We start from the raw sequence: 20945 nt of genomic DNA on the forward strand, positions 1-20945 counted from the left end.
TTCGAGAGAAAAAGAAGGGCACCGGAGTTGCAATTTATATCCACCAGTCACTAAATGCAACAATCGATAATACCCTCTCCTATGTGAGTGAAAACCTAGAAATCCTATTTTTAAGATTCAACAGTGGTAACTCAAGCACCTTTGTTGGAGTTTTATACCGCCCTCCGAGTGGCAATTTTGACTTAGCGCTAAGTGAACTAGCCGACACTCTGGACAAAGTCCCCAGACACTCGTATATAGCTGGTGACTTTAACATCAATCTTCACGGCGACAGCAACAAGGTTGCTAAATATGAACACGTTCTTTACAGTCGAGGCTTCTATCCTCTCATATCTGTAATGACCCATGAAAAACCCGGCTGTATTCCTTCATGCATCGATAACATCATTACCAATGATTTAGACAACATTATAACATCTGGCACATTCAAAGACAAAATCACACATCATCACCCCATATTCTTAGCACTCAACACACACCTTGACCAGAACGATTGCAAGATTAAGTATGAACAGTTTTATGACTACTGTAACTCTAACGTAGATAAGTTCACCGACAAACTATCCAATAGTCTTGATAACACTGTAATAAATTGTTTTGATACCTTTGCTGACACATTTAACGTTGCTTTTGACGAATGTTTCAAGTTAGAAACCCCGAAATGTACAAAACGCACTATGCAAAACAATCCATGGATTACACCAGCAATTATAACATCAATAAATCACTGTCACGAACTATACGAAAACTGGGTCAAAGCTCGCAAAGTCAAGTGCAATCTAGGAGATACTGACACAAAAGGTGGCTTCTGTCACTGCGCAGTATGTAACAAAAAGCGCAGTGAGTACTTAACTTATAAATATTATAGAAAAGAACTCAAAGTTATACGTGAAAAGGCTCAAACTTCGTACAATATGGGTAAATTTAATGAAGTTCAAGGTGACAGTAAGAAAACATGGCAACTAATCAATAAGATACGCGGCAAAGGGAAACGAGAAATTAAACCCCCGTTTGTTATTAATAATGAGAAAATAATGAACCGTAGAATTATAGCTAACGAATTTAATAATTACTTTGTATCTCTTGCCCCTAAGTTGAATGAATCATACAGTACAACCGGTCAAATTAGACTAAGTCCAATTCAATGCTTTACGGACTACTTACCAAGACCAAATACCTCAAGTATATTTCTCAGCGATTGTACACCAGAAGAAATAGAGAAAATCATTAGCGAACTCAAGAATGGAAAAGCTAGTGACATCCCTATTCACGTCATCAAACGAACGTCTAAGATTATAAGCCCACTCCTGTCAGTATTATTTAATGAACACATGAGAAATGGAACTTTTCCAGACCGACTGAAAATTGGTAAAATTAGCCCTATATACAAAAAAGACGGTACAGAATATCTCGAAAACTATAGGCCAGTATCTACCCTAGCTGTGTTCGGAAAGTTATTTGAGAAAGTAATCTACTCCCGTTTGTACAGTTTTCTTGTGTCGCAGAACGTTTTGTTTGAGAACCAGTTTGGTTTTAGGAAGAGTCACTCAACTAACCACGCCCTTAATTACTCAGTTGACTATGTAAACTCCCATATAAAGGAAAAGCAACATGTATTAGGTATCTTTATTGACTTATCAAAGGCATTTGACACTATCAGTCACGATAAACTTCTCATAAAACTTGACAAATATGGTATAAGAGGTAACGCAAACGAGCTTATTGGAAGTTACCTATCTAACAGACAGCAGTACGTTTCAGTTTTAGGTGAGGAATCTGATAAACTCCCTGTTATTTGTGGAGTACCACAAGGTAGTGTTTTAGGACCGCTACTGTTTATAATTTACATAAACGATATCTATAACTCATCAGACCTAGGAAAATTTATACTTTTCGCTGATGACACCAATATATTTGTAGTCGATAAATCTGTCCAGAATCTCTACCAAAAAGCTAATACTATAATGAACTCTGTTTACAATTATATGAAATGCAATCTTCTCCACATTAACATCAAGAAATGCTGTTACATTCACTTTACACCAGGAAAGAAGGATGTAACTAGTAGTAGTAGTAATAGTAATGATCTTATTTTAACGTTGAATAACACAGTCATTAAACGTGTTGATGAAACTAAATTCCTCGGCGTTATTATAGATAAAAACCTTAACTGGAAACCTCATACTGCATATCTTAGTTCTAAATTAAAGTGTGAAGTCGGTAAACTCTGCCGTATGAGAAGATTTATACCTAAAGAGCTGTATAATGACCTCTACCACACCCTCTTCGAATCTCATCTAGGATATGGGATCTCAGTGTGGGGAGGCATATCGAACAATAGGCTTGAACCAATATTTAAAATTCAAAAAAAGTGCACTCGTATTCTATTTGGTGATCAAGAGGCATACAGTAATAAGTTCAAAACATGTGCTAGAACCCGCCCAATTGGATCCCAAAAACTTGGAGCCGACTTCTATAAACGAGAATCAAGTAAACCCCTTCTCAGCAGAAACAAAATACTCTGCGTGCATAATTTGTATAAGTACCACTGTCTACTTGAAATGTTTAAAATAATCAAACTTCACACTCCAATACCGATGTACAATTTATTTCAAAAGTCACCCCGACGTGATAACTACTTTATTAACCCCGCTGCAACCAATTTGTTTGTATATAAAACCTCGAATATGTGGAATAAATTCCTTAAACCTTCTAGTAAGATTGACTTCTCGTCCCCAATTGCACTTGTTAAAGGTCGCATTAAAACTATGCTACTCAATGCTCAAAAAGCTGGAAATACTGATGAATGGTCAGAACTCAACTTTGATGGAAATGACATGTGCCTATAATAAGAACATACAAACTAGTCCATATAGATTTCATACTACACACACAAAATAACACACACAATACACACCACAGTCAAACATAGAAACTATATATTCACACATATAACACAGAACACTGATCAGCTCACCCGCTTTACACTAGTGTCTGGACTTGTCTGGAGTGTACGTCTGGAACGTGGGACGGACTCACAAATATATTGTGTAAACGTACGGCGCGAAACTTAAATATTGTATAACTCTATCATTTCATTACCCAGCGTGATTTACCGCGCCAGATTAATGAAATGACGCCGCGCTATATCCGTGAACCTACCGTCACTTATATCTTATATTTTATATTTCGTATCTCTTACTACGTAACGCGAAATTAAGTTGTATCACACTCCCGGTTTTGGACCCCAATGTTAACCTTGCAGCAACTGTGTCAGCCCAATATACTCTAGAAGTATGATCACACTTATTTTAATGAACAAAAGACCCATAATTAATATAATCAGATACTCGTCAACAGCAGCAGTTTCCGTCCGTGTGATGTGTTGTCCTCCTCCTTTCTGTGTCCCCGTCGTTTTGTTTTGTGAAATGTATTGTAGTAGTGTTTTAATATTTAAATCGAACGCAACTCAATAGTTAATAATAACAAACACAAATACTATTTCAAATAATTGATTAATATCGATTTATACGAACCAAACATTAATTATTTTTTAATAACCTTTTATATATGTGTTAAACGATCCAGGGCATATCTAAAATTCGATAATGAACTTCATATATTATTAGTGCCGCGTGCTGATAAATATTCTGGGAATCAATCCACCCAATCGTGGCGATAACATATTTTTGTGCTTGGCCGGTTTTAGGTTTGAGTTTGTGCTCCAAAAGTGGTAAATCGGGTGCTAGTAAAGCTCTTGCAGGCAACTGGCTCCTTTTGCCAACTGCTTTTGGTTTAAGCGCGGACTCACATTTGGAACTGGCACTGGTATAATTGTAATATCCTACGAAGTCAGCATGCTATATTATTTTGCAAAACTCGTTTAATATCTTGACAATATTTTAAGTTTATGGATTTAGGTTTAGGCGCGGCGCACTGCTTATATGTTATAGCTCATTCAGCTTCTGTTTTCAGCGATGTGTTGCTACACACTGTATAGCATGTGGAACAAGCGCGGTGCCGCGCCTAAGCAGCAAAAGAGTTATTTATTTTAAAATTTATTTTTGTATCTCAAAAATGATGTAAAGTTTTTAATATGACGTAGAATTAAAGCTATTTCCGTACAGCCTAAGTGCTAAGCATGCTCGTTAGATAAACTATGAACAATGAACATAACATGCTAGCTTTCTTTATTTTTGTAAGTCGTGTCGGCTGACATCTTGGGTTGTACTGGATGTAACAAGTTTATTATCAGATGTCTACTTATATTTATTATGATATCATTATTCATTGTAATGGCAATAAAATTTAAATTTTGTTTTACTTAAAATTTTGTTTTACTTAAATACAACGTATTTAGTAAAACAAAAAATTGCTCACTGTACTGCATCAGCTGACTGATCTGGCGAGCAGTATTTTGCAGCAATTTACTTGTATCACGTTGCGACCCCCACGGTCGTTTCACTTTATCGTCCTGACGATACAGGGGGAGCCGCGCACTTCGTGCGCGGCGGGTCATACAACGTATGACAACAATTCACTAAGGAAATATTTCGAGAAAAAAGCAGCGCGAGCAACTGCATACTGTGAAGAAATTTATAAAAGTATCATCCGCCAAGCTATTGTACTAGACTATGAAAAGCGACGACGTTTTTCAAATGAGTTGAACACCGTCTATATATATTATAGTTTACAGTTTACACATTCAAAATTTGCTCCAACCAGAGCCTTCTCGCTTGCAGTAGCGCGCGACCGCCGAAGGCGGTAAAGATATATTCTACTTGTGAAACAAACGCGTCACGCAGTACGCGTATACACATGGCTATGTGAACGCGTATACACATTGCTATGTGAAATTCAAAATCAGCAGCTTCATATTATATTGAGTCAAAAATTCACAACTAGACAGTTCAACTAACCATGTGCTTTTGCATCACTGCGGCGCGGGCGCGCTTGTTTTACACTTAACTAAAACTAGCAAGCTTAATAAAATGTTTGATTGCATCCTTCAAGGATATCATAGTTGTAACGCAATGTATTACTGGGCCGCGCCGCGCATAAAGTACTAATGCACGCGTTATTGGTTATACCTCTGACTCCCGTGAAACTACACCCTATTTGATACGTATCACGTATGAAATAGTTGTATAATTTGCTTTATTTTGCACAGCTCGGTGCAGCACTGCAGCCCGGCCTAGTGGTGCATTGCACCGATCTAGCGACAAAACATCTAGTTTCGAGAAATATTGTTTGATGCGCGGCGCGGTTCAGTAGTTGGTAGTGCATCGCGCTAAAACTTTACTGGGCGGCGCTCAGTCTGTCATTCCGCAAAATCTCTATTTGATGATTATGAACATAAATATAGTTGTATCACGTGGTGACCCCCACTGTCGCTTCACTATAGTAGAGTTTCTACGATACAGGGGGAGCCGCGCACTCGTGCGCGGCGGGTCATACAACGTATGACAAAAATATAGTATGTTAATACAATATGTGAAATATAATAGCTTGGGTCCCCAGGTAAGCTAAAAAGCTAATCCCAATGCAAAGCGCTCGTGGTTGTAAAATATAAAAACTCTTCATATTGGTGTCTGGTGAGATCAGTAGCAAGCAATAAATCAGCAAGCTAGGTACGGTAATTGCCAAATCAAATGTTAATGATATCATGCCATTTCTCATTTGGAATATTTTACTGGGCGACGTTCAACCTGTCATTCCACTACAGGTTCAGTCGGTTTATGAACACTATAATCTGGGGTTCCCAGGAAAGGAATATCACTCACCTATTCTGTATTTTGCTGCGGATACTTTCATATTATAATGTGTTCTGTCCAAACAAAGTCACTATTTTTGAAGGTAGTTTTGCATAAAATAATATTTTATTAAGTGCTCAACATATTTATGCGATAGAATTTTTATCAAGCTGTTAAGCACTTTGAATGATACAAAGTTCTGTAAAAAACGTTTGGGTAGTCATTTTGCTGTTTTGTTATTTTCTGTATAGTTTTAAAAAAATTTTAAATGATCTGGGTTAATATATAAACATTTTTCTTACTTTTGAATCAAAACATTAACATAACATCTTTTTTGCTCATGTGATTCCACACGCTGTTGGGGCTTAAGCATAAAGACAGTGCTTTTGTGCAAAATACATTGGTCTTCTGTTGCATTGAAATAAAATGTTGCTGTTGTCTGTGAATCAAGTTCAATATTTCAAACAGTTTGTCTTTATTTTGTCATACTTTGTAAAAGTTACTGATGGATCTCAACAGTCATATCTTCTCCACCTACTTTTTTACTTTGATCAATCATCAATCTCCTCTACGATTTTCCTTGTATCACGTTGCGACCCCCACGGTCGTTTCACTATCGTCCTGACGATACAGGGGGAGCCGCGCACTTCGTGCGCGGCGGGTCATACAACGTATGACAAGATTTTCCTTAAACTGCATGATCGAGCATAGCAAACCGTAGATCACTGATATCAATTATTATTGTATCTCAAGCTTAAGTATTAAATTATGCGAGAAACCTTCTACCATTGCCAACTTGCAGGAGGATTGTTGATATGGCCTGATCTTCCGCCTACAAATTGAGCTCTTCCTTGGGCTAGGATGGAGGCAATGGGAGAGGGTAGTCATAATTTTATTTGGGGTTTGGATGTTTCTTTCGACACAAGTTCTTTCATGAGGAGGCTCATGTAGTAGCCATTAAAGTGTTTTTATAGTTTTTTATGACTTTAGATGATTTGACATGAGATGCTCAGCAACATATGTTAAAAGTCCCGTCTTTCAACAAGTTAAAACTGCATTATAGAAAAAATGGGAATGTTTAATCCAACAGTTAGATACATTGCTTGCTCTGATAGTGAGAGTGACTGATAGTTGTCTTACAGCATTTTTGATCCTTCTGTATTTTGTAAACACACACACACATAACAACTTTAAAAAGTTCCCAGTCTCTTCATTATTACAGTGGTAAGATACTTCAAAAAAATGTATAGTTTGCAACTTCGACTGCATTTGAAAAAACTTTATCTTTCCTAAAAAGCCTTATTACGATTGAAAATTCTTAACTAGCTGGTTATTTTCCCAAACTAAGGTCTGTCCCAAATTCCCCATCACAGAGGTTTCAAACATTGTCTTATTAAAACCTAATTTAGAGCTGAATTTAACCAGTAGTTTGATAGTTTCTGAGCTCTGGGTCTTAAGTCATATTTTGCAATTTCCGGTCCCTTCTGGGGTAAGATATCAGGATTCCGATGATGATTTAAAGATGAGTCCATCATTTCACCCATCTTGGCAATATGAATTTAATTTATTATTGTGCAAAAATTTGTACTCATCATTCTAATTCTTCATCTGAGTCAACAGTGATGGTTTGAGTTATCTCATCAAGGTTGTTAATAAATATTAGTCTATTAAGTTTAATAATGCGATGAGAATATTAACAAGCAGATTCACATTTATTTTAGCCTAATTATGTGCCTCATTTAACTATGTTGGAGGCTATTGGAATTTTTCGATTGAAAATTCCTCTAAAATGAACTTTAAATTTGACATCTACTCACTCAATGCATAAGAATATCATTAAGGTTCATATTTTACTACAATAACCACTAAAACTGTAAATAGAACCATCCATTGGATTGATAAATCAGTCAATATTTGTTGTCTCAAATATATAGCGTGGATATGGGCCCTACGGGATGGTTCTAAGCCAGAAATACTTTTAAATAATATCAGAGAATATTCATAATGTTTTTCATTTTGATACATACATATATTTTGTACATATATTTAAATTAATATGACTTTAGTCGATATATTACAATAAAAATAGTAACTTGAAAATTTCGCTCGTTAGTGAAATGCTACTATTTGTAAATTGAACACTTTCTGGAAAACAAGATTAATTCATTAGTATTACAATTGATATAAACTTGTACACTTACAATTCAATAAAGTTTTTACACTTCATATTTTAGCTGAGACACAGTTTGGTCTATGGAAGTAATATTGTTCGATAACACTCTTTAAACCATGACCATTGAAATAGTTAGATATCAGACATCAACTCAGATGAAATGATTAATATTAACTAATAGCTCCAAATATCCTGATATTTGTGTGTGACCCTATGTTCACCCAATGTCCTTCTCTTGTATCGTCACATGCCCCCTACCCATTAGTATGCAATACTTACGTGTCAAATTCATTGCTTCTTCCAAGTTTTATGAGTGTTTTTACAGAAATGATTCGTTACCCCTAGCAACGCTCTAACATAGTTGCTGTAAAACACCCAATATCTGGCTCTGTTTTAAGTTAAACCTAATTAGAGCTGATAGACGAGAACAAAACAGCAGGATTACCTGCATGGCCCACGAGTCATCGGACAAGCTTGCTTGATTCTGAGCGAGTTTAAAAACCGTTTAAATATGCATCTTAAATCAGCCCTTGCTTCTCATAATTAACCAGATGATATCCGGATCTTGCTTGTGCAGTGCAGGACGTCAGGGTAATCACCAGGCTGGTCTCTTATTGTCCTCTAATTGAATGTGATAGCGTGTAGATTGTGTGGTTAGTGCAGTTTCTGTTTCACGTCTCGTCTCACTCAATTAGTCTCGTCTGAGCTGCTTGTGTGTCATTGTCCTCCTCCTTCATGCCATGGCGGCCGTCAAAGCTTGTTTCCCTTTTGTGTCCTTACCACTTTGGGTCTGTTTTATGTTGCTTTGTTTACCAACAAAGACCGGTTTGTTTCCCACAATATCTCCCCCACATTCAACCATGCCTCACAGTTTTGTTTAGATCAACTAATAGTTTAGGGTTTAGATTTTTATTATTTACTTGCCTTAGGTCTGTTGCATAGCTCGCTTTGTTTACCAACAAAGACCGGCTCGTTCTCCACCATATTTCCCCCACAGCTCATAGTTAAATTTAGATCAACTTCTTGTTTAGAGGAGATTCTTATTGTACTAGACAAATTATTGTTGTACTAGACGAATGTAATAAAAATATTAGTCGTCCTAAGCTAGGTATCTTTCGTAAACTGTGCTAGCTGTTTTAACTTTGATAACTTTAAAGGTAGCATGATATTCTTGTTACTGGTGCTCAAGCCAATACTAGCTGACTACTGGATATCTGATCTAACATCTCCAGGTTTGTGACAACACTTCTTGATTACTTCTCAACCACTTGCTAATTAACAACCTGCCAATTAATAATTGTAGAATATACGATGCGTTACAATATTGCAGTATGGCACCGGATGGATTGCCCGACTCTAGGATCTAACAAATGGGTGATAATGTGTGTTGGTTTGTTTTGTCAAACTAGCCACTCCCTGGCCACGGACGTAGCCATGCGGGTCTCCATTAACATAATAGTGTTAACCGATCCGGCAAGCCCCTGCATCGCATTATTGATCTGTGATGCGGTGTGAAACACGGAACTTTTGACGGAATTTTTTGACGGAATTGATCTCTGAAGCCTGCGAATTTGTAGAATATAATGAAATATTGTAGAAAGCGTAAGTAAGGAAAACGTATGGTAGTGGTTCTTCTGTGTACACTGTACAGTGTACTTGTTAATACTTAATATGGAACCTCATGGACTCATGTACAGCAAGGTGCCTGTTTTGTTGTATTTAGGGCTCTCAAAAGGAACGGTTTTCCTATCTTCAAGATAGCCAGACATTTAAATCTTTGAGTTGGCTCCAAGGCCGTGACTTTTGGAATTTATATCGTTATGAGACCGTTTATCGGTTTATCGGAAGCTTATCTAATAATCATTGAATATTGGCTGAGTTTTAAACTTCTCTACCTTCAAATTATCGCACATGAGTAGACGTGCCAGGAATATCCAATTGTCTGGTCATAACTCCCACTTCTCAGTACTCATTCCGGTGCACTGTACTAAAACTCGTCAACTTATTGTCATCGCACCGTTAAAATGATAGGTGTTAATGTAGCCTTCAAATCCTCCAAATTGGGTGATTTTGAGAAAGACGTTCACATTGTGGGGAGATGGTAAGGGAAGTGCGGGCTACCCCCTTATCTTGGTCCCTTTGTTGGGTTTAAGTAACTTTTAATTACTGAATATGATTATGTTTGAAATTGAATTAACCGTAGAGGATTGCACGCTGATTGGTAGTAAACATACCGGGTCGTATCTAAGTGGACATCGTCACACCAGCATACCAAATATACGATCCGTTTTCATGGCAACACGTTACAGATATAAGGCCAGGTATTTTGGGAAGGAGCTGGTTCAGGTTTAGGGTCCTCTTATACACGGGGGGTTACATTATGCTGGTGATAAGCGCGGGATCCCCTCGCAAGGAGCTTATAACAAATCCTGTTAAAGATGGTAACCGCTCCACTAATCGCGGAAAAATTACATCCACGGGGTGCTCTACGCTAAATATACTTACTACCTTTAACGCTTGAAAACGATAGATGGCCTCCAATTAGCAAACAGGTGACATGTGGTGGGGACCCTTCTTAATAAAACTACATTTAAAAGTTTTAAATGTTCCTTCAATTATTAGAATATTTGAGGAGTCTGTTCAATATCATTTTAAAATAGAGGATGTTGTGCGGAACTAATTTCAATCAAGAGGGAGCTGATGTGTTGCGAATGGTTGTCGCCATTGCCGAGCAAGGTGGACAAATTAATCGAGAAGAAGTGAGTTTACACGTAGTTTAAATGGACCGAACGTGCCAAGCTGCTCGTTGTAAGGTGGTTTAAAATAGCCACCCGCTCATTCTTAGCATACTTACATCTGCATTCTTCAAGGTCTTGGCAGGAGTTGTGGTATTTTGTGGTGGAGTGAGATCAGTTTAAAGTGTAATGGTGAGGAAGGAACGAAATAGAATTAGGCTCTCAAATCCCCCGAATAATCCACCCAAATATCCTTCACTAATGCTCTATTAAGTGGCGTCACTCTGACGAATATTTCAATTACAAAAAGCGATATCAGTACCTCTCTCTCTCTCTCTGGCAATATCAGTATCTACCCTCCCAAATCACGTCTCAAACTGCCCAGAAACACGGCTATATTTACAAGATTCCGTCTCGGTGTACATAACAAGCTATGGACCAATCAGAAGCGATGTTTTGTGTCACGTGAGCTGTAACACGTGACACGTGATAATTGATAGGATTTAGATCTGGTTGAGCGAACCGAGTACGGGGGACTTTTATCTGGAGGTTGTGTGACAGGAGAACCGTTTAACAGAAAGGTAACAAGTAACCAGGTAAGAAGGTTCTTCTGTTTATCTTCCCCCGGTAATTCTATCAAGTTTTATCTGCTGTATTTAAGATATATTACCTGTATCAGATGACATCAGTTGTCTGCGTATCTACGAAAAAGATACATATTCTGATACAAATAACGCTGGCAGCTCCTCATGAAACTGATGAATCACAGTCTATACGGTCTATATAGGGTTACATTCTGCTGATTATTGACCAGAGTTTTGTGTCAAACACTGAGAGGGGAATTTAAAAGGTCATGTCACGTGACAGCAGTCTGTAGCCAGGCTCACGAGTTTAACCTACAACTTCCACAGCAGCTATTATTATCATCACACACAATCCATCTGTTATAATAATTAATAATAATTAACTAATTCCCCTACATAATGACAAGTATAATAGTGGTATGATTGAGAATAGCAGATCTTCTTGATCCATTAGATAATTATAATTAACAATCCACTTTCTTTCGTCTGTCTCGAAAGCAAAATTACGAAATAATTTACTGCGAACAAAACAAGCAGATGACAGGGTTTTGTGTTAACAAGATGACCACTAAGAGAGGGGAGGTGGTTATCACGTGACCAGTCAGTCTGCAGCCTACTCACGAGCAGTTCATACTCTAACCAAATACTTCCACACCAGCCATTACCACCGCACATAATCCGACTATTAAATTCCCCCTCTCCTCGTAATGACAAGTAGAAGTGTGCTTGAGAACGGGCCCCGGTGAAGCTTGTCTGGAGCGGAGAATATCCGGGGGGAATGTAGCCAACATTCCGTGGCTCATTGTCCACCAGGGAGTGGCACAAGAACTGACAGGGACAGTGTGTGTCGTGTGGTCCCAGGTAGGGGGTGAGTCTTGTGGTCGTCTCCATACACTCACGTGTATCTTTCACTTTCAACTACTCTGCGCTGCCTTGTTGCTAGCTTGCTAGGTGTAAACAATGCGCCTTGCTCACGAACACTGGCTACTACTTCTCAAAACTTCTCAAAATGCTTTGAATGCCTGAAAACGAGCCGAGAGCGCGGGTAATGTACATGACAAAACTATGTAAATAATCCGGTGACGGTCCAACAAAACTGCTTCTCGATTCAATAAAATAAAACGATTTTTAACAAAGAGTAAGCACGGTGACTGTAAACAAGTGGTCAATGAAGAGCACGTTGAAACGCCGCCTTAAATCTCTGTTCAGTTGATTTTACAAAACCTGGAGGAGGGAAGGAATATGTGAAGTGCACTTGCCATGAAGTAAAAACTTAAAGTATATCGTCATTTCCATATTCGCTCCTTACAATGTGGATTACGGAATGTAAAGCAATTTCACACTCGATATTTTCATCGATTTCAAATGGAATTTTCAATTTTATTCCATGCTAGCCTTCGTGCTAATTGAAGTAAAATACCGCCAATGTAAAAGTGTATACTTGGCTGAAATCCAAGAGCAGACTCAATGTATCGGCTGTACTCTCCGAATTATTGGGACAAATTGTTTCCTCCAAAGTATAGAGTGAATGTCGCACATGTCACATGACCGAACTTCAAGTGGAGTGGTGGGCCTGAGTCACGTGGTACAAATCCAGTGTAGTGATTGGTGTGTTGAGGATGGGAGCAGGTTGGAAGTATAAGGTAGATACACTGTGTAGAGTGGTAAGGAAATACAGTTCTTTCTTCTCTCTCTCTTCTTCTCCAGGGTGAGTGTATTAAGACTTCACACCTACACTTCAGTGAATACTGTATCCCCACTGTATAGATAGTTCTTTTCCTAGACCATGTACCCACCCTCCAGAAACCAGAGGGAGAGACTGGACACTCAGCGGGGGAGATTGAACACTCAGCCAATAAAATACGGCGTGAAATTAGGGAGTTGGTGGTAGCCTTCCCGGGGTTCACCCAAATAGAGTACCAATATCTCACTCTTACTTAATTCTAGGGAACTGCACTTTATTAAGTGTTAAAATGTCTGATCATTCGCCATTATCCCGGTCATGATTTAAGCGAGCTCCGCTCCAGAAAGGAGGTCTTACTTTCGATTTGAAGTATCGCTATAATAAGTCATCTTACTCGTGATCTGCCGACTAGACTTGAGTACTGGAGATAAGAATTAAGAACCTGATCACATTGTCGCCCGATATTATGTCGGCCAATATAATGCCGTTTTCCCATGATTGGTGAAGAATGTGAAGTATTTGGTGCTGCTAAAAAGGTCCCAGTCTCGACGTAGGACGGATACAGTTAGCTCCACAACTCAGTCAGCTGCCCCCAACAGCCTCAACAGCCTGGCTTAACGTGCTTCACATATCCTTCACCTGTTACCGTGCTCAAGTGTCTTCCCCGACATTTAGTTCTAATTTAGAGGCCTAAATCTTACCAATTCTAACAATATATCAATTTACTGTATCGCCTCTTTCCCTCCCCCAGTTAGAGGCCCTTGTTAGCAGGATGCTGGGCAAGCTGCCCCGGCCAGAAGATTCAGCTGTAATTATTGTCATGTGCTGAAGTAAGAATTACTGGGAGTCACAACTTTGTTAAGTGTGTTCCAGACTATTTCTAATCCACCTTTATAATACCACAAAGAGATCAAATCTCTCAAAGTGTGAACTATAAACCCCGACCTAGCCACCACCACTGACCACTACCTTCAACACGTTATGGCTTCTACTGGTTCTACATTGGTTCATATCGGTGTTAGGAAATCGTGGCAGGGAATATTAGCAATAACAGTACACGACCTGTTACCACGTGACCATCATCACTACCTGGTGTCACGTGACCATCATCACCCGGAACTCACGAGCTCTACATCATGTAGTGAGGAGAGGAACCAATGTAGGAGCTAGCCTGGGTGGCGTTCACCACACCACAATCTAACCGCTGCCGAGTAAAGATGTTACTGTTAAAGTTACTGGGCGTGTTCTCCTACACCTGTACTGACTACAGGTCCTGTACTGGTGCGGTGTGGTGAGGTGCATAGTGGACTCTTTTTGTTAGACAATCTGTGTGTCCTTCAGCCGGTGGGCCTTGACCTGAATAACAATGGAAATGTTACGGTCGTGCTCTTTGTTAATTGTAGGAAAATTGATTAAGATGATCGATATCTAATTAGACCACAGCGGACTTGTACCTCTATCATTATATCCGCTAATAGATCATTAACGAGCCTAATAAAGAGAAGTGTCTATACTAATGAAGATGTCTCACTATATCTCACTAGAGATCTGGTGTATCTTTACTATTAGAAGTGTGGTAGAAGTAACAAGTCTGATCAGACGAATGAGCTAAGAGAGAACATCTGCGAGGGAGTGGTTGTTGTTCTGGGGGTTAGCACAGGAGAGATACAGTGGGGTACCTTCTAATTAAAGGAAAACAGAGATAATTACATCCCAACACAAAAAACTTTCGTAGATTTCAGTGAAGCGGAGTACTGTGGAAGTAAGGGACTGAAGGGTATTGTCCATATATCCAATTTAAGTGAAAAGGTGAATTGTCCATATGGTTTTTGCTTTCACTGTGATTTGATCTCCTTTGTGGTACCTTTGGAGATCTTTAGTTACTAGTTATGTCGGGAATTTACACTCAGGTGTGATTGGGAGCTTTTGTTTTTACATTTTTTCTAAAGAAAGTTGACTTTAATCTTGTTTTCTGACTTGTAAAATTCTTCAGAGCTATTAATGTTAATTTTAGCTGCCCCACTTCTGCATCAAGTCTCAACTTTTCAAATTAAACAAAGAGCTTCTAATAGATCTCATGTAAAAAGGCTGGTGACTGTATCCATCTTAAACGACTGTACTGTATCTTGATCATGATAAAACCCTCATCAAAACTGACACACTCCCACTCAAGATCTATAATTAGCACCGGTTACACAACATAGGCTCAAGAGTCAAGAAGTCTAGCTCTCTCGCTGTATGGGCATTGTGTAGAGTTGTAGACGCTAAACTGGGGGGACAACTCACAATAACAAGTTGTACACCACATTGTGTTGTGCCCAACTCTCTTCAAAACATGCTGCTGTTAAACACAAGCTCGAATTCCAGGACCTAGGTATTACCATGACAGCGTGTTATGGGATCTATTATTGCTGCTGCTGCTGCTGTTCAAATGAATTATGGAGGTTGGGAATTATTGGATGGTTGGAGTCGGTGTGTCGGTCTGGTGGGACCTAGACTAGTAGACTATGGTTTGTCATGAGTCAGAACACTACAGTTGGACACTATGGTTAACTTATTGGGGGTCTAGACCCGCAATAGAGATATCCGTATCAGTTTACGCCGCTTTTAATAGTATCACGATCAAGTGGCTAAATGTTTTAAAAAGTGCTCCTTGATACAGAAAACCATGCTTAGTAATAACTCATATCTACGGTAGAGTTGAAGCCTCAACTTAGAACCACACAGATCTGGTATTAGATAGCATCACGATAAAGTGGTGTTAATTTTAAAACCATGTTGTTTCTTACTTGCTACACAAGACTACTGTAGACCGTTAACAGACCTAGTTAACAGGTCTGCCATGCAGTGTTAATTCCAAAGTAATAGTTTCCTGTGTTAACAGCCACAAAACTATATTGCTATTGTTTACTTATTATGGGGTTCCTGGCGGTTGTCCAATCAGCACACAGTTTAACGATATCAGCCAATCAGCTGCCAGTATCGGTTAAACTCGCTTCATTGTATTAGTATTAAGAGTTAGGACTAAACAAAAGTTTTACGCTTCAGCACGCTCAGTGACACGTGCCAAAAGTAACTTGGACACGTTTTGGTAAAAACATCTCCGAGGTTAAAACTTAGCATACCTGGACACAATACCACATTTCTGTCCTACTATCAACCGGGGATCTGAGTTAGTAAAGTTCAAGTCCGCGCTATTCATTTAATTAAGTGTGTTTCAAAGTGTAGCGGCTGCAATGTGAATGCTGTAAAAGTATTTAGAGTTTAAACTCTTAACTCGGATGTTTTTACTTTCGGCTCGTGTATCCGAGTGTGTTGAAGCGTAAATTGTAACCGATGTGCCCGCACTAGTATTCGCAGAGTCATCATACAGTTTACAAAAACGTATCCCCTTTAGGTAGGATCCAGGCTGTACTTAGCACTATATCTCCTGATATTGTTACATGTATCCTGATATTGTTACTTTGCGGATATCAAAGCAATGTGATAATGCACGACACATGGTACCGACATGAACACACTTGCACTTAACGTCCGCACCATGTATTATAACTATATCTCCCTACGTCACCGATATCTCCTGTCTCCACTAAGTATACCTAACTATAGCACTAATCATTGTGATGTCATATCTACCCTGTCAATCGTGGCCTGCATAGTTTTTAAGCCACGAAATTGCACTGTACCTACAAATTCCCAAGAGCCCACAAAATCACGTATAGTACCTCAGTTGGAACTGGCTGAGCTAAGAACCCCGCTCTGAAATGCCGTCATACTTCACATATAACATTACCACATCACTGCTCAGTTTACCACCCTAACAGTTCCCAGCTGTTGTAGGAACCAGATCTATGAACCAACAGTTTGGTTTGGTTTGGTTTCAAGAGCTTATACTTGCCACGTATGTCCAGGTTCATTATAATAATGCAGGACTTCTAGGCAATGAGCTTGGTTGTGGGACACACTCAACTAGGGAAGTTGAGAGGCCTCAATCAAGTCTCATTAAAGAGATATCAACAGAGTGTGAACCACTGCCAGACTTACCTTTGATTAGAGTTTGCCAGGCTCTATAAGTGTGGCAGATAGTGTCTTCTTTGTCCTATCCTTTGTCCGTGATGCTGGTAACAAACTCTTGTTGCAGGTGATGGTGACATAAACTCATTTGCATGATTGGGACTAGAGATGGGTCGATTGTGAAGTGTGCTATATACTTATATAAATAGGTAGTTGTGATAAATAGTACTGCTCAGTACCGTAATTATAAAACCATTATCTGAAAACTTGTCTCAACATAGAAGATCTAAATGACATGAGGTCTAAACTGGGTCGATTAAAAGTGAGCTACAGATTAGCGGCTGGGAAAAACAAAGAGATGGAGATTAGTGATTAATACAGGTAATCAGTACAGGTGCTGAGTGAACGTATGACAGACCGTAAAATCGGAAGATTAACTGTTAATGACTAAAACACCCTAGAATTAAGTGCCACAACCATGAGGTTATAAAGTAAAGAGGGTCTATATAGACTACTAGAAGATAATAAGTGGGCTGAAGCTAATAACTGGTTAACTTGTCGCAATAGAGAATGAAACATATCACAACAAAGAGGGACAAATTGTCGAGAAAAATAAAGTATCCGGTAAATATCACTATGCTGAGTAACTCGTGATGTAGCCACGTGTTAAGAATTCCTCGTGTAGGAGGAGGTAGAATAAATAAAGTAGTGCAGGTAATTATCACGATGCTGGGTAAACGGACAGTGAAAACAAGGAGAGAAGGGTTACTAATGGCTTAAACACTAAATGCAGACTAATGAGAGTGAAGTGCTAGGCACAGAGTAAGGGAAAATTAAACTACTAAAGATAATAAGTGGGCTGAAGATATTAACTTGAAACATGTCGCAATGGAGATTGAAACATATCACTAAAAGAGTGTGCACAATATGAGATCCGAATATATTGAAGAATGGGGAAAACAGTAATAGTGGGATAATTATAGTGGTAAAGAGTTTACTAGAGAGTGGTCCACAAGGAGGTTACGTGGGAGAGGTTGAGGTGCATGCTGTGATGGGTGGTCAAGAGCTGTCCAGCCAAGTTTATATGGCCTAAAATAAACACACAAAGCCTACAATAGTAGTTAAGGAGCCGCCACACTGCACTTGGCCAGGCAAGTGAACGAGGAGAGATCAGTGCAGTACGGCAACATCAAAAGAACGTTTTGAATTACAGTTCAATGGTAGGCAGGGCTAGGTAGCAGCACTTTAATCACTGAGAAGAAGTCCGAAAGAAGGCCTAATTTAACATTGTTTTTAATGTGCACCGTAGTTGTGCTGTTATTCGATTGAATGTTTACACTGTGCAAAATGAAGTCATCTTCCAGTGCCTAGCTGTAAAAAAAATGCTACGTGCGCGGGAGTGTGTGAACAAAAATACGGCACTAACTAGCGAGCATGAGCAAGGGAAACAGGACTCAGTCGAAAAGGAGCCCTACACTAGTGTTTGTGACACTAAGGGGAGCGCACGCGAGAGTAAAGAGGGCTAAAATTTAAGCAAGCAAATGCGCGAGCAATAAGACTCTGCCGACTTAAGTTGTAAAATAAGTGACCAAAACAGAATCTAAATTAGAAGTATATCGGATATACTATATCCATATGTTAAAACTTAAAGGAGTAGCAGGTTACCAGCTGATGAGAAGGGTGCTGATGAAAATGTAAGATGACAGATAAAAGAAAGGTGATGGCATGAGTAAAGTCATAGTAAAACGTCAGCGCAGAGAAATAGTAGATGAATTTATAAAGTAAAAGCTAAAAACTTAGAAGAGGATCATGGTTAATAATTAGTTAAAGAGTGGCAGGTTACCAGCTTTAGAGAAAATGCTTTAGTTGAAATGCTATTGAAGATGAAAGATTGCAAATAAAAGAACGTTGAAGACGTAAGTAAAGTCATAATAGATCGTTACGTAAGTAGTAAAGTCATATTAAAACTTACGTAAGTAAAGACATATTAAAACTTAAGCGCAAAAGGAATAGCAGATGGGTTTATTAATGAAGTGATACGCCAAACCCTGATCTGACAACGTGATGTTTCCGTTACGTTGGTGTAATCGAAGTTGCGTCGGTATAATCGGAGTTGAAGTAGGGCTGAGCTGCCTTGAGTGTGCTGCTTGCTGCATGCTGGTATATCGTTTCCATCCAAGGTATAGGGGACGGGGTCTATAACTTTATTGAACTAGCCAAAATATCCTCTATGAACCAACAACTCGCTAGAGTGCGTGTCTTATCTCACCCCAGCTGTATTGCATTACAAGTAATTATGAGTGTTATCGGGCCGCCTGATTCGCTGAGACTTGAGTATGCAGTGTCCCTGAAATACAGTTACGCGACATCTCATATTCCTGATAATATTAATAGTGTCGCCCTCCTTTTTTTTCCGGAAAAAACTGAAATTATCCGGTCGTTTTTTTTTGTTCTCATGTCATCATCAATGGAAAAGGGAAAGTCACCCCTGGATCTAGGCTATTATTATCAGTAGCATGTTCAAACTAATTAGACCGACTGAGACTTCTAAGTTTTCTTCCCCAATTATCTAATTTCTCCTGTACAATGGTTGGCGCGAGAAAGTGCCCTCTACTTTTTGTAAAAAGTACATTACGTAATGCGTATACAGGATGATTATAATGCAATGATTGGTGACTGAGAGTGACAGGTTATTTTGGTTGATGGCGCCGAAAATATAGAGTAACAAAAAGTAGAGTTGTTGCTGTCTCCATTATTGGTTAGGATTGATTGCGGAGTAAAGTAAGGAATTGACAAGGCGTGACAGCTTACTGTAGGTAATAAGGTCACGTGACTGCAGGTAATAAGGTCACGTGATTGAGAATGTTTGACACGACTGGAGAGAGTTTGGGGGGAGATTATTAGATTTAAGTGGCGAGATGACTGGTAGTTACCAGTTACTGAGATTACTGACACCTTCTTGGAGCTTTAGCTCGCCCTCACAACTAAATTTGAAGACTGAACTCTCCAGAATGAACTCCAGAAACACCCATAGAAACACTCTATAATCACCTCACTCCACTCAAAAACATAACATTAAACTGCGAATACAATCAGCACGCAGCTGTTACTGCTACTGCTGTTAAAACCATCCATCATAGCCAGTCAATATTATTTCACGGTAAAACAGTAGAATAATGAAGTGTGTGGCGTTGCTGGCTTTTAACCAGTTCAGTTAAAAGTGAGGCGTGCATGATGTTTGTTAGATATCTCTACTTAGTAGCGAGGGCGTGTCCATGTCAGATCGGACAAAATATCTGAAATAGTTTTGTCAAAAGTACTGAGGGTGTTTTGTTAAAAGACTGGAAAATTCCATTACTGTGGTTTCCTGTACTATTGTTCAATTTCGATCACATACACTTTCCATAACACAAAAAATCGTAAATAAATTCTGGTTTGCAGTTCTCATGGGATACCAATTCCGTTTTAAAATCAATTCCATTGCTGGTAGAGTTGCGTGTCCTGATGATATGGAATACCGATCAAGCTATGAGTTATGTTAATTAAATCTAAGATATTCCAACATTAAATATAAATTCTAAAATTCCAACTAATTTAATACTAAATTTCAGGCTGTTCAGATTGTAGACAATATCGGCGGCCAGGAGCTAATTTCTCAAGTGTGGTGACATATCAAAACTCCATCATTGTCGGCGGCAGGTAAGAATTACTTTGTTTATTTTGTAAACATTTAAAAAATATCGCAAGTATCCAATGAATTATTAATGATAAATACCCACAAAGAAATTGGTGCTCAGTCTGCTCACCACCCCATACACTCATGACACTCAGGATCAAATCAACACTCATCACTATAATATCAACAGTCAACTCATCCTGTAATGGTTAGCCATTTCCTAAACCCTTTCACTGAAATCTCCTATATTATGAAATCGATAACGAACAGTCGTATTTGGCTCAAATTATTCAATAAGCGATCAGATTTAAATCGACTGATAAAAT

At 38.8% G+C, this 20945-nt stretch overlaps 2 protein-coding genes across 8 annotated transcripts in view; both read left to right on the forward strand.

The window, feature by feature from the left end:
* The window catches only part of LOC134811538 (semaphorin-5B-like), a 129145-nt gene that overhangs the window by 28683 nt on the left and 79517 nt on the right, over positions 1–20945 (forward strand). The window lies entirely within an intron of this gene.
* Positions 9019–20945, forward strand: part of LOC134812045 (semaphorin-1A-like) — a 32114-nt gene continuing 20187 nt past the window's right edge. The window contains exons 1-2 of the mRNA XM_063819232.1: positions 9019–9158; positions 20555–20642. Of these exons, the coding sequence (XP_063675302.1) occupies positions 9089–9158; positions 20555–20642 (158 nt within the window). The 5' untranslated portion in view covers positions 9019–9088. The remainder of the gene's footprint in view (positions 9159–20554; positions 20643–20945) is intronic.

Source organism: Bolinopsis microptera, chromosome 2 (genome assembly GCF_026151205.1).
Source record: "Bolinopsis microptera isolate Bmic1 chromosome 2, MBARI_Bmic_1.0, whole genome shotgun sequence".
NCBI lineage: Eukaryota > Metazoa > Ctenophora > Tentaculata > Lobata > Bolinopsidae > Bolinopsis > Bolinopsis microptera.